This window comes from Phyllobates terribilis, unplaced genomic scaffold (genome assembly GCF_046119375.1).
Source record: "Phyllobates terribilis strain yellow unplaced genomic scaffold, ASM4611937v1 Scaffold_7__3_contigs__length_470593459, whole genome shotgun sequence".
NCBI classification, from domain to species: Eukaryota; Metazoa; Chordata; class Amphibia; order Anura; family Dendrobatidae; genus Phyllobates; species Phyllobates terribilis.
In genome coordinates, this window is record NW_027362767.1 from 355,796,408 (window position 1) to 355,811,893 (window position 15,486).

General features: G+C 47.8%; 1 protein-coding gene across 1 annotated transcript in view; it reads right to left on the reverse strand.

Annotated features, from left to right (window-relative positions):
* Positions 1-9,544, reverse strand: part of LOC141154817 (transmembrane 9 superfamily member 2-like) — a 56,908-nt gene extending 47,364 nt beyond the window's left edge. Inside the window, exons 1-4 of the mRNA XM_073641264.1 lie at positions 9,263-9,544; positions 2,796-2,863; positions 1,065-1,158; positions 769-890 (exon numbers count right to left, since the gene is read on the reverse strand). Coding sequence (XP_073497365.1) covers positions 769-890; positions 1,065-1,158; positions 2,796-2,863; positions 9,263-9,412 — 434 coding nt within the window. The 5' untranslated portion in view covers positions 9,413-9,544. The remainder of the gene's footprint in view (positions 1-768; positions 891-1,064; positions 1,159-2,795; positions 2,864-9,262) is intronic.
* Between the last annotated feature and the right edge of the window lie 5,942 nt (positions 9,545-15,486).

Genomic DNA, 15,486 nt, shown 5'->3' on the forward strand with positions numbered 1-15,486 from the left:
TTTTCTGCACCAAATCAATGTGGAAAAAAAAAAAACCAAGCAATAAAAAAAGCAGTGTGTGCACTTAGCCTTACACTGGATTCTTCTTTACAATAGGGGAGGTAAAACAAGGTCCCTTCGGTAGATGTGCACCTTATGGACATTGGAAACCAAAACATGTTAATTTCTACTTATAAGTGGAGTTATACTTTACACTATATGAACCTTCAAAGCACATTTTTGCTATTGTCGCAGTGCTTTAACATTTTTTAAATGAAAGGAAATGGATCAGAAAACGGCCTATTGTTGAAGTCAGATTTGTGTGTGAAAAAAAAAAAAAAAAAAAAAGAGCCAAAATATAAATTGATTTAAATATCACAAATTCCGTAAACAAAAAAATAAAATCTCATGAAACCGCTTGTAATTTTTGCAGTGGCCACTGGGGCTATTCTAGACTCGTAGAATCTCATTATTTGTAATACAATGTCAGAGAACACCGGATCGTCGGTTTATTGGTGATGTCTTCAGGAGCTGAGCACCCGCCACACAAAGCAGCTGCCCGCTATATTACATAGCTGGCATCTGGATCTACTGTATCATACAGATGGAAGGGAGCAGCGCTGCAGCATCTGGCTACACAGGGATTGAGAGTAGCCTGTTACTAAAGAGATGCATAGGTGTGTATGGGAGCTGCAGGCACAAAACGATAGAATATTATTTTAGTGACAACTGGCTACAAAGTCAGATTGCGCTGTATAAAGAAAGCAGTTTCAGCGTATGTGCACTTACCAGTGATGCTGATAATTAAGTTGTATTCCTTTTTTAATAAAATCGACAAAAGTGATATTAATTTTAGGGTCATATTCCTTTCGGCACACTTCTTTGCACGTTTCGTTCTGGTTAAATGTGAACTGAAAAGGAAATGTACAGTTACAGCCTGTAGAAGATTCAGCACATAGATAAAGAGATTACTATTCTAATTTAAAGAGTTTTTCACATCATGACTTTTGTACATGGCGGCCACTGTTACTTTACACAATAATGCACCTCTCTTACACCAATGCCTTGGGGGACGTAGTACAAACCTTGTATGGGGATGATGCAATCCTTTCTCCAAAAAGCACTTGGCCAAGATTCTCAGAAGGATGTCTCTCATGCTCCTCCTTGCAGAAGTCAAAGCTGTAGAACAAAGAACATTATATATTTACATCTGAACCATCATACAAAGTATAATCAGAGCTATAAACCTCAGGTCTGATCGGTAATAAAAGTAAATAAAGAAAAATAAGATTAGTGTACATAGACGGGAATGTCAAATGACAGGTAGATGCGAGTCCCCCCAGTTCCAACTGCATTCCCTGTATACGGAGAGAGGGTCTCACATGCACAGCTCTCTCCAATTACTTCTACTTCTGAACATTTCTAAGGAAGCCATTAGAATGCCAATAGAAAAGAATAAGGAACGGGGCACGTGCCGGCCCATCTCCCCATTCACAGCAACCGCGTCACCAGTTGGAAAAGGGGGTGGGTCAATCAAGAGACCTTAATTTATCATATTTACAGCCCATCCTGCAGATAGGCTATAAACCTCTGTCAAAGCAACCCCTTTAACCAGTTCATGACCAGGCCACTTACACCCGGTCCTGACCAGGCAAATGTTCGGATTTTTGCGTACATGCGCTTTTAAAATTTATAATAATCTCTTTAATTATTTGTCCATTTTTTTGCAATACACGGGGCTTAATTTTTATGTTATTTTTTTTTCTTGTTGCTAATAGTAAGAGAAAATAGAAAGAAAAAAAATACACCTGCTAAAAACTTTTTTTTTTTTTTTTTCCTCAATATGTTCACCTTTCCATACAAGTTGTTTTAATATATACTATAAAACCTACTCTGGGGTATTTGAACAAATCAATACACATGCTTTATTGTAAATTTCCCCTGTAAGTGGGGCTGGTATATTAGCCCCAGTTACAGGAGAAAAACATCAGTCTCTTCTCTGCATAGCAGAGCTATCCAGGATGGCTAGGACCTAGCCACTTCCATTCTCTCCCTACAGCCAGAGATCGTGTGATCTGGGTACGCAACGCTTCCTAATCTGTATTCACAGAGGTGGTGCACACAAGGATCAAGAAATCATGTCTGCCTTCTCTACAGGGAGTCTAGCTGAGTTTAATAGCCCCGCAGCTTCTCTGCCACACAGTGATGTTTGAGAACGTCACTGTGAAATAGAACGAGGACGAATGTTCGAAGTCTAAGGGTGTTTTCACACCATGTTCTGGCACCCATTCGTTGGACCCGTTGGGGTTCATGTCCAAACCCCTACCCCCGCAAAAGGGGATTCGGATGTATGCGTTGAAGGGGCCATAGACTATAATGGTGCTGGAAGAGCGAACGTTCTGTATCATTTTCAGGCGATGGACACTGACTGACTGGAGAAGGACACCCAGACAGTCTACTACATGTGAGTGTCCGCCTCCAGTAGGCGCATGTCGTGCATCATTTTCGGGCGTATACGCATACTGGAGGCGGACACTCAGACATAGTTGACTGCATCTGGGTGTCAGTCTCCAGTAGACATACACGACCGAGAATGATGCACGGCAGAGCGCACGTTTGCTCTGCCGGCGCAAACACCCGAATCCAGTTTTGCGGGGAGTTCGGATGCAAGCCCTGATGAAGGCACTGAAGGGGTGCCTGAACGCAGTGTGAAAGCACCCTAAGGGCGGTACTAAAACCGTTTAAAAAAAAAAAGACAGAAATATAGTAAAAGTCAACAAGGGGCACAAAGATACGGACTAACAAGAATTACTTACGCGTCATACTCATATGGCAGAACAGATTCCACAGAGTCCAGGCGGTTTACAAAAAGCTCAATTTGAGACTAAAATAAAAAAAGAAATAACAATGTAATACAGATACTAGAACAGCCATTCTAAAATAGAAAGCTGGAGACAATCCTGTGTAAGTAACAGACAGCACAGAAATGAGATTATCACAAGCTTCTCTAGACATGCTGATCAGCTGGGGGAAGCCATGGTATTGCAAAATAACCAACTGAAGGAGTTGCCCAGGACTTTTCTATATTGATGGCCTATCCTTAGGATAGGTTATCAATATTTGACCAGTGAGGATGCGACACCCGACACCCCTGCTGAGCAGCACATCCGCTGCCACCAGCATTGGGAACAGCTGAGCTGCACAGCACAACTCCAGCAGCGCAATAGTGGCTGCGGCTGGGAACTGCACGTCTGAACCCCATCAGCGGGCACCTGGAACAGCTGATTGGTGGGGGTGCTGGGTGTCGCATGCCCACTGATCAGATTCTAGTGACCTATCTTTAGGTTGGGCCATTAATATTAGAGTTCTGGACAAATCCTTAAAAGGATGACCACGAGATGGAAGCATTTATTTGCTAGTCAGTGAACTGGTAATTACACATGGATGGGTCTCGCCAGTCAGGGGCACCATTCTCAGCAGCTCTCTGCTCTGACCGAGAATAGTTCCCAACCAACCGTTAAGAAATCCACATGCCCCTTTAATCCCTTCACCCCTGGGCCATTTACCATTTTTTTTCCTCCCCTTCAACACAGCGCCATAACATTTTTATTTTTCCGTCAATATGGCCGTATGAGTGATTGATATTTGCAGGAAGAGTTGTACTTTTGAATGACACCATTGATTTTACCACATACTGTAATGGAAAACAGTAAAAAAATTCCAAGTGCGTTGAAATTGAAAAAAAAAAAGCAATTTCAGAGGTTTTTTTATTTAACATGTTCAGAATATTGTAAAATTGACCTGTCAATATGATTCCCCAGGTCAGTAAGAGTACGCAGATACCAAACATGTAAAGTTTTTTTGTTTTTTAAAAAATGTAGCTTGTGACTAGTGTTGAGCATTCCGATACTGAAATATCGGGTATCGGCCGATATTCGCGGTATATGAATTCCGATACTTTGAGAATATCGAATACCGGAATCGGAAGTTCCCATAATGCCTGCGCTCTGCAGTGTCTCTGAAGGATGACAAGCTGGATGGCAGCGCTCAGCTGAGATCCAGCCTGTCATCAGAATGCCATCCCAGCGTGGGAGAATTTTCCTGATCGTTTAAAAGCCGGCGGGCGGTAAAAAGCCGCCGGCTTTTAAACAATCACACAGCCCCATACTGCTTCCCCGCAGCCTCCCACCCCGATCCTCCGCTCCCCTCGCCACCTCCCATCCCGATCGTAAGTTAGGACCGGGCGGGGAGCGCAGCTCCAAGGAGCGGGGAGCGAAGGACCCGGGCGGGGAAGCCGGCAGTGAAAAGACTTCACCGCCGGCTTTCCCGTTCTGTGCTGCGCTTTCCCGACGGTTATTTCAAATGAACAGCTGAGGTATCAGGTGACGCTGATCAGCTGTTCATTTGAAGTAGCCGCGGTGCCCTCAGAGGGTTCATGTGAGTTCATGCTTAACTGCATTGCATGAACTCACATGAACTTTCCCACGGCCGCACAGGTCAGCCTCACCTCCCAGACCGTCTGCGAGGTGTCTGCGAGGTGTCTGCGAGGTGTCTGCGAGGTGTCTGCGAGGTGTCTGCGAGGTGTCTGCGAGGTGTCTGCGAGGTGTCTGCGAGGTGTCTGCGAGGTGTCTGCGCGGTGTCTGCGCGGTGTCTGCGCGGTGTCTGCGCGGTGTCTGCGCGGTGTCTGCGAGTGTGCGCGGTGTCTGCGCGATGTCTGCGAGTGTGCGCGGTGTCTGCGCGGTGTCTACGAGTGTGCGCGGTGTCTGCGCGGTGTCTGCGAGTGTGCGCGGTGTCTGCGCGATGTCTGCGAGTGTGCGCGGTGTCTGCGCGATGTCTGCGAGTGTGCGCGGTGTCTGTGCGATGTCTGCGAGTGTGCGCGGTGTCTGTGCGATGTCTGCGAGTGTGCGCGGTGTCTGTGCGATGTCTGCGAGTGTGCGCGGTGTCTGTGCGATGTCTGCGAGTGTGCGCGGTGTCTGTGCGATGTCTGCGAGTGTGCGCGGTGTCTGTGCGATGTCTGCGAGTGTGCGCGGTGTCTGTGCGATGTCTGCGAGTGTGCGCGGTGTCTGTGCGATGTCTGCGAGTGTGCGCGGTGTCTGCGAGTGTGCGCGGTGTCTGCGAGTGTGCGCGGTGTCTGCGAGTGTGCGCGGTGTCTGCGAGTGTGCGCGGTGTCTGCGAGTGTGCGCGGTGTCTGCGAGTGTGCGCGGTGTCTGCGAGTGTGCGCGGTGTCTGTGCGATGTCTGCGAGTGTGCGCGGTGTCTGTGCGATGTCTGCGAGTGTGCGCGGTGTCTGTGCGATGTCTGCGAGTGTGCGCGGTGTCTGTGCGATGTCTGCGAGTGTGCGCGGTGTCTGTGCGATGTCTGCGAGTGTGTGCGGTGTCTGTGCAGGCAGACATAGGCCGATGTGACACTACTACTCCCATCGGCCTATGTCTGTCCCCCGTCCACTCGTGCCAGCAGGATCAGCTTGATGGGAGCAGCAGTTCCCATCAGCCTGATCCTGCTATTTAAATTGCCCTACTGTGTCCCCAATAAATTTTAAATACATATCATTGGTGGCCAGTGGTTACCTATAATAAATTAGTTCATACATTACCTGTCCCTGCCGATCGCCACCTAAAATAAAGTAAAAAATAAAAAACTACACCTATACTCACCTAGACACCTAATTCCCCGAAGCAATCGATCTCCTGTAATAAAATATAAAATAATAAACCACAACCTTATCCTTACCCCTCCGTAGTAGTCCACGAGTGTCCCACGAAGATCTCCAGTTCAGAGCAGCCACATAGAATGTGACCGCTCTGAACCGCTGCCGCCGCTAGAATGACGGGGCCGTAAAGCAGCCCCGTCACTGCATAAGCGGGTTCGCCGGAGTTCAGGCAGCGCTGCTCCGGTCAGCTCCTTTACGGCCCTGCTGTATCGTGAGAAATTCCCACAGTACAGCAGTGCCGTAAAGGAGGTCTCCGGAGCTGCGCTGCCTGAATGCACTCCGGTGACCTCAGTCAGGGGCTCCCGCTGCCGGGAGCGGACGTGTTCCCGGCAGTGTGAGCTTACAGCAGCCATGCACAGCTGTCACCATCTCCAGATGTGACAGCTGTGCTTGGGAGATCAGCGCAGGAACGTGGACAGGTAACTATTTTTTTTTAGTAAACTAAGAATTAAATAAAATGGTGTGTTTTATTTCAAATAAATTATTTTTTTATGGGTGTAGTGTGTGTTTTTTCATTTTAACACTTTGTAGGTAAGTAATGGGGGTGTCTTATAGACGTCCATCATTACTAACCTGGGCTTCATGGCAGCTGGCGCTGACATGAACCCCAGCCCCATTACCCCCTGCCACCGCACCAGGGCAGCGTGGAAGAGCGAGGCTAAGTGCCAGAATTGGCACATCCTATGGATGCGCCATTTCTGGGGCGGCTGACGGCTGGTGTTTCTAGCCTGGGAGGGGGCCAATATTCATGGCACCCTTCCTGAGCTATTAATATCAGCCCCCAGCTGTCTGCCTAGCCTTTGCTAGCTATTAAAATAGGGGGGACCCCACGTCATTTTTTTGGGGGGGTCCCCATTTTAATAGCTAGTAAAGGCTAGGTATTCAGCTGGGGGCTGATAGTAGTAGCCTAGGAAGCTCCGTGGGCATTACCCCCTTCCCAGGCTTCAAACATCTGCCTCAGCCGTCTGCTTAACCTCCGCTAGAGACTAAAATTAGGGGGAACCCCACGCCAATTTTTTTTTTAATAAATCCTTTATTTTAACACTAAATGACAAGTACAGTAATCAACACTATCACTGTACTTCATATATATGTGACTGACATGTTTCTATCTATCTAATCTATGTGTGATTCTCTATTCTTTCTATTCTAAATTGTCGGGTACCGCTGCTGAATTGCCGGTGCATGAAAACACTAATATTTTTTTTAATAAATCCTTTACACTAAATGACAAGTACAGTAAGCAACACTGTCACTGTACTTCATATATATGTGACTGACATGTTTCTATCTATCTAATCTATGTGTGATGCTCTATTCTTTCTGTTCTAAATTGTCGGGTACCGGTGTATGCCGCTGATGAATTGCCGGCTTTTCATGTCATTCTACATTATTGTTAGTTGTTTTCCTTCATGTAGAATTAACCTACAAGGAAAGAAAGGGTTTATTTTCATTCCGATATTTGTGTCCCATTGACTTGCATTGGTTTCCGGTATCGGAATCGGCGATATCCGATACTTTTTGGGTATCGGCCCGATCCAATCCGATCCGATATTTCCTGATATCGGAAGGTATCGCTCAACACTACTTGTGACGCCATTTTCCGAGAATCGGTGCTGACTGAAGTCTTATTTTTTTGCAACCTGAGCTGACGTTTTTATTTATACTATTTGGGGGTAGATACAATATTTTGATCGCGTCTTATTGCATTTTATTGCAATGTTACGGCCATCAAAAAAAAAAAAAAAAAACTTAATTCTAGCGTTCTGATTTTTTTTTTCGTTACACTGTTTACTGATCAGGATTCATTTATTTTATATTTTGATAGATCGGGCTTATAGAAATGCAGCTGTAACAAATGTGTATTTTTTTGTTTTATTTTTTAACGGGGTGTGATTTGAAACTTTTTTTGTATTATTTCTTCATATTTTGAAAGAAAAATTTTCTTCACTTTTTACTGGGGACTTGAAGCTGCAATCATCCGATCACTTGTGTTATACATAGCTAAACTCGACGATCTCTTATAAACGCCAGCATTCACAGGAGAATCGTCATAACGGGCACAGGGGTCTTCAACAGACCCTCGGCTGTCATGACGACCCATAGGCGCGCCAATGGGAGCGTGGAAAGATGCTCGCCCGTCGGCACGCGTTATATGCCGCTGTCAGACTGACACAAGACAACCTGTCCGAGAGCAGCCAGAGAATTTATGAGCCTACTACACAAGCACAATCAGATCTGCCATAAACCAGTATAACCTCGTCCTCTATAGAGGAGAACTACAACTACTCTGGAGCTCACACGGCTGCCACGTGAGTCATCACCTCCTAGCCTAATAACTCACTGGTAACTTACACTTTGGACTTTACCTTCCCGGTATAAGGAAGTTCCTTCATAACTCTAGAGTTCCGATTTTCCTGGACTGACACACTGGAGAAACTTTCTTTTCCACCTTCTCCTCATCCGAGAACATTGGATCACAGTCTAATCAGAGTGTAATTAGCATAACCAGAGTCTCTCAAACGAGAGAAAATACTGTGGTGTGACCCTGGCCTTAGGCCGGTATCACACGTCCGTGTATATTTCCGGTACCGGAGATATCCGTGTCCCGTGTGTGTCACACGTGTGGCAACCGTGTGCTGCATCAGGATCACACGGACTGGCGCCTGGGAATCAGCGGTACAGTTAGCACTGTTCCTGAATGCTGCCCTCATCATGGTTCCCTGCCGGCGCTGTGATCAGCACCAGCAGGGATAATGATGAGGGGTAGTGGTGTCTGCTCCCACAGTGTCCCTGTGTAAAAATAAGATTAAAATAATAAAATCCATATACTCACCTGTCCTAAGTGTCCCCTGATGTAATCCACGCGACCGATTAGCAGAGGAACTGGGGAGAATGACTCCTACAGCGAGCGAGCCCAGGAGCTGAGCGGTCGCATGGATTACAGTGGGGAACGCTTAGGACAGATGAGTATATGGATGTTATTTTAATCTTATCTTCACACAGGGACACTGCGGGAGCAGATTACTACTACCCTCATAATTGTCCCTGTTGGTGCTGATCACAGCGCCGGCAATGAACAACGATGAGGGCAGCGTTCAGCACCGGTGCCAACTGTACACTGATTCCCAGGTGCCGATCCGTGTCACACTGATGACACACGGATGTCATCTGTGTGTGTTTAGCATCAGACACTTCTGCGTACCGTGCATCCGCAAAAAAACGGACATGTCAGCGTTTGGAGCACACGGACACACAGTCTGTGGAAACACACTGACCTGTGCACAGACCCATAGATACGAATGGGTCTGCGTGTGTCAGTGTCTCCGGTACATGTGGAACCTATCACCACACGTACCGGAAATACTGACGTGTGAAAGAGCCCTAGGGTAAGAAAGGTGGGAGGTCACGTCCTACAGAGTCTTACACCGGCAGCACTGATTGGACAATGTCAGACTGTAGGCACTCGTGGGGCGGCGGCGGTCAGGGGGCCCCGGCACTCGTGGGGTGGCAGTGAAGGAGCACAGGACGAGAGCCGCCTGGCGCACACCCCCTCTCCGCCCTCCGCACTCACCTTGCAGTTCTCCGTCTCTTTATCTTTCTCACAGAAACTCACAGGCGCCAGACCCGGAAGATAAAAAGCGGAGCACCAGCCCGTGCACAGGAGAAGCAGCACCAGCGGCGCCGCCGGTACCCGGACCCTCCGCCCTGACGACACCTCCATCCTGCTCCACCGGCCGGGCACAGGAAGACTCGGATAATGATGATGATGGCGTTACCCCGTGACGCCGCGCCGCTGCTAGGTGTTCTGCGCTACGTGGATGTTACGTCACGACGTAGCGTGCGCGTCCACTTCCTTCCAAACGTGCCCTTCTAGCGCCGGATGGAGTTATTACTGCAGAGGAGGGCGCCCCCTGCCGCCGCGGTGTAGACAGTGCAGCAGTGCGTTACCGCAAGGCAGGAGACACTGAGTCTAGTTACCTCTGTACTGGCCGGGTATCCTCACAGCCAGTAATGATAGTAGCTGCTGTGCTAGCAGGGAGGGGGTGTGGCCATCACATTTGGGCCACCACTTGTGATCTATGTACCGCTGCAGCTAATCGGTGGCTGCACCCTATGCAGCAAGGTGTTTTTCTGCAACTGGACCTCAGAAATGGCAGACTTGGGATCCACTGTTCATCAGTCATCAGCACCTGTGTCATGGGGTAGGGGAAATGGGGTAACGCAGGGGTCCTCCCTGCATCTAGAGATTAAGGGCCGGGATCAGAGTTCCCTCCCGTCTTGACTGTATAGTGTCCACGCCTGAACTCGCCATCACTGAGCTGCAGTGTACTGACAGTTGGAGAAACCGCATGTACTGACAGCTGCAGGAAACCGCATGTACTGACAGCTGGAGAAACCGCATGTACTGACAGCTGGAGGAAACCGCATGTACTGACAGCTGGAGGAAACCGCATGTACTGACAGCTGGAGGAAACCGCATGTACTGGCAGCTGGAGGAAACCGCATGTACTGGCAGCTTGAGGAAACCGCATGTACTGACAGCTGAAGAAACCGCATGTACTGACAGCTTGAGGAAACCGCATGTACTGACAGCTGGAGGAAACCGCATGTACTGACAGCTGGAGGAAACCGCATGTACTGACAGCTTGAGGAAACCGCATGTACTGACAGCTGGAGAAACCGCATGTACTGACAGCTGGAGGAAACCGCATGTACTGACAGTTGGAGAAACCGCATGTACTGACAGCTGGAGAAACCGCATGTACTGACAGCTGGAGGAAACCGCAATGTACTGACAGCTGGAGGAAACCACAATGTACTGACAGCGGGAGAAACCGCATGTACTGACAGTTGGAGAAACCGCATGTACTGACAGCTGGAGAAACCGCATGTACTGACAGCTGGAGGAAACCGCAATGTACTGACAACTGGAGGAAACCACAATGTACTGACAGCGGGAGAAACCGCATGTACTGACAGCTGGAGAAACCGCATGTACCGACAGTTGGAGAAACCGCATGTACTGACAGCTGGAGGAAACCGCATGTACTGACAGTTGGAGAAGCCGCATGTACTGACAGCTGGAGAAACCGCATGTACTGACAGCTGGAGGAAACCGCAATGTACTGACAACTGGAGGAAACCACAATGTACTGACAGCGGGAGAAACCGCATGTACTGACAGCTGGAGAAACCGCATGTACCGACAGTTGGAGAAACCGCATGTACTGACAGCTGGAGGAAACCGCATGTACTGACAGTTGGAGAAACCGCATGTACTGACAGCTGGAGGAAACCGCATGTACTGACAGTTGGAGAAACCGCATGTACTGACAGCTGGAGAAACCGCATGTACTGACAGCTGGAGGAAACCGCAATGTACTGACAACTGGAGGAAACCACAATGTACTGACAGCGGGAGAAACCGCATGTACTGACAGCTGGAGAAACCGCATGTACCGACAGTTGGAGAAACCGCATGTACTGACAGCTGGAGGAAACCGCATGTACTGACAGTTGGAGAAGCCGCATGTACTGACAGCTAGAGGAAACCGCATGTACTGACAGTTGGAGAAGCCGCATGTACTGACAGCTGGAGGAAACCGCATGTACTGACAGTTGGAGAAGCCGCATGTACTGACAGCTAGAGGAAACCACATGTACTGACAGCTTGAGGAAACCGCATGTACTGACAGTTGGAGAAACCGCATGTACTGACAGTTGGAGGAAACCGCATGTACTGACAGTCGGAGAAACCACATGTACTGACAGTTGGAGAAACCGCATGTACTGACAGCTGGAGGAAACCGCATGTACTGACACAGAGGTCCTCAAACTTTTTAAACAGGGGGCCAGTTCACGGTCCCTCAGACCATTGGAGGGCCGGAATATAGTTTTTAAAAAAAACTATGAACAAATTCCTATGCACACTGCCCATATAATGACCTATGCCTCCATACATTAAAAAAAAAAATCCAATACTCACTTCTCACTTGCTGCCGCTGCTCTACTCTGGTCTGGACTCCAGCGTCGCGGCAGCGGCGTCCCGCTCTGCGCTGCCTGTGACAGCACTCGGGAGGGCGCGGTGTAAAGACGTCACCGCACCCTCTGACCTGAGACTTCACAGGAAGCGCAGAGCAGGAAGACAGCGGATCTGCGGAGGCACGGGGAGAGGTAAGTATCCTCCTGCCGGGGCCCTGAGCAAGCGGGGGGAAGGGCAGGCAATGGCACCGCTCTCCCTCTCCTCTGCCCATAGCCCGGCGGGCCGTAGTTTGAGGACCCCTGTACTGACAGTTGGAGAAACCGCATGTACTGACAGCTGGAGGAAACCGCATGTACTGACAGTTGGAGAAACCGCATGTACTGACAGCTGGAGGAAACCACATGAACTGACAGCTGGAGGAAACCGCATGTACTGACAGCTGGAGGAAACCGTATGCTTCCCATGACAGGATGGTGTGTGCGGCAGAGTCAGCACCGGTTTGGCAGCTATTTGCGCCATTAGTCCTCACCCAGTCTACAGTACTCATACTATGAGAGCTGGCTTTAATGAGGCCGTGCTATAGGGCACTGCAGAGGTGGTCAGATGCCACCGTACTGGGACAAAGAGGGAAGACGTACTGGCTATACAGCCTCACTATAATACACATTATTCCGTTACTTCAATGGGGGACACAGGAGCTATGGAGGCTGTATGCTCTAACAACAGAGAACAAGTCACTCCTACCCTGCAGGCATTGCTGCTATCGTACCAGGGGGCCTCGCTCCAGCGTTTCTTCCAGGTCACTGTTGGTGTACTGCTCTCCCATAGAGCCTTCCTCATCCCCCTCTTCCCCTGAGAATCCTTCTTTGACGCAGGATAACTCCCATTCGGATTCCGAGCTTAAGATCAGGGCTGTGAAGTCGGTGTCCATTTTGGTGGAGTCGGAGTCTGTATGAAATGGAACGACTCAGACTCCTGAAAGATATAATAAATTGGGTTCATTAGTACAATGCAGGATGTGCTGTAAATGTTTTCATAAGAATTTGGGAAAGTTATGAAATGTCCTATAAATGTCTGTTCTGTTCCTGATCTAAGGATCTCGGCTTTTAGTTGAGATGAATCTGTGCTGCACTTTATGTACATGCTCAGTAGTGAGGCAGGGCTGTGGAGTCGGGAGTAAGGGAACTTGATGAGTCAGAGTCATTGGTTTGGCTTACCGACTCCACAGCCCTGCTTAAGATGCAACATTCCTCTTCTATAGAGAGTTAATTTACAGCTTGATACTTTTCAGGTGAGGGACGCTGACTCTACTCCTCCTTTAGAAGGCATCTCTCCAAAGAGTGAGGCACAGCAACTTCCGCACCATACAAGCATCCAGAGTATGAAAACACCTACACAGCTGCTTCCATAGGCTCAAATATCCACTTATCAGATGCAGTTAATCCCTTCCACCCTTCGCAGTCACCTTGGTCTCTGACGCTGTGGTTTTCTACCTACTCAAGGATTTTATTCCATAGATTGCTTTCACATTCCCTTGCGCAGGGACCTTCTCACTTAGCCTAGTTTCTTGGCCTTATCCTATCATAGTTTCCCTCAGCCTCATTAGAATCTACCAGTTGTTCTTTGTATCAGCCTCGGGGGCATGTTCCCAAGTACCAAACTAACAAGTTCTTCATGATCGAGCGCTTTTCAGGTGGGAGGTTGTCTTTTTCTCTTCTAAGACGTCTGACTCACCGCAATTGTTGATGTCTGGGTCAGAAATTTCCTCGAACTTGATGGATTTCTTTATCTTTCCTCCAGAACTCTCTCCTAGGCTTGATAATGAGCTTGTGGCTCCCAAGAAAGACTGAAGGGTCCACCCCAGTTTGGATCTGAAATTGTCTCAACACATGTCCGCCTCTGTCATTTTAAGGATGGAATCTCTTGATTCCCATAGAGACTGATGAGCTTCCTGTCCTCAGTGAACATTTACAAGCATAGATCCTTTCTGACTCCATGCCAGGACATTAACGCCTCAATTGGAAAGATTCTTCACTCTGTAGCTAAAAGAATGATTTCTTAGACCAGGCTCTCAGACCTCCCATCTTCCAATCCTTTCAGTTTTCTGGATGTAGGTCCTAAGTAAGGTACTAGGTAGCTTCCTTAGAGTTCACCCACTTTTTCCTCAGTTTGCACACCACTCCTCGTCTGTTAGTTTTCTTCCAAGGGGATAATTTTCCCCTTTATCTTAGATTATTTATTTTCTTTTGGAAGTCTTTTGTCTAGTGGCTCTCTATCAGTTCAAGTCATTTTTTCCCCTGGTCCATTGGCAAGTTTAGGGAATTCTTCCTCTAGCACACCATCCCAGGCTGTTGATGTCAATATAAGCTTTCCTATCAATCTGAATATCGGATCTCTAAGCCAGTCGGCTGTCATTGCTTGACAAACAGGACAGTTTGTCTGACTGTCTGGTTGGTATTCAGACAGTGCTCTCCACGGCGGTGGCATACTTTACCTTTCAGATGGAACTCATACCAAGCCAGCCTTGGGACAAGACTCCTCGATCCTCCATTGGGTGGAGAACTGACTTCCTGCAATTTCAGCAGGCCTGGAATAGAGAACTGGGTCACTTTCTCTGTAAAGATCAGCTGTGTGAAGGAAATATGGTCTTTTCATCCAGAGATACTGTCTTAGATCCCATATGTCTACGTTGGGGCACCCTGGACATCAATTTGCAGGACAAATTCTTATTTTTTTCCAGAACCCTTTTGTCTCAAGATTTTGACTCTGATGCTTTAGCAGTCCTGTGGTCTCACTTCAACCTTCCTTACATATTCCTCTCCCAAGCCTCTGTTGTGGTACAGCACGTGGTGAACCTCGTTACCGCTGACCAGTGGTGCCCCCAAAGCATCCAGATCTTCTACAGTGGTTCAGCCTCCCGTCAGATGGTCTGCTCCTCGTTTTTGCTTTATACATCCACTCAAGAGGACTTCTTTAGGACGTTACATGATTCCTGTGTCTTCCGATGAAGCGAGTGAGAAAAGAGGATTTTAGTACTTACTATAAAATCTCTCAGACTTCATTGAGGGACACCGCTCCCTCGCTTTATTTTATGTGCATGATGGGGCATTTGCGTTCCTTGCTTCCATTTTTGCCTAATGTTTTTTCTTGGTTGTCCTGTTCACTGTTGTTGCATGCTTCGCTTACTGCTTTCCAGGTTTAGTCCAGTACCAGTAGGAGGGTGTAGGCTGCATGGGAGCCGCCGTGTACTTTGTTCTTAGTGACAGCTTCCTGGTGGCAACAGCTATCATGTCCCCGAATTAAGGCTTTAAGAGCCCCAAACAGTTCCTGTGCGTGCCAGTCATGGCTCTGCTGTTTCAGTAAAAGCGGCGATATGACTCAATGAAAGAAAGAGTTTCAGCAAACTAAAAAAAAGCTCTAAAATGACAAAATATTCAATACTCAATCCAGCGCAGATTCTTTGATGGCACCATGCTGATTTTTGTTTAAAAGCTGCCAGTGATGATGAGCCAAACTGCCATGTGACCGCTTGCAGCCAATCAGTGGCCTCACCCTGCCATTTTTTTTTTATTTCAATGTTATTTTTATTGGGAAAACATCATTTACATAGCATAACAATTTGCAAAAATCAGACTGCAGAGTTACAGAATGTTACAATAAAAAACAAGATCAATGAGAATAAGTGACATCATTACTCAAGATAAAATCCATCGCTGTGTGGCGTTATCGGTGATGACTGCTCAGGGTAGCCCATGTGTTAGGCTTCATTCACCTCTAGAGACCATCATGGAGAATGGAGATGACTACCTGTT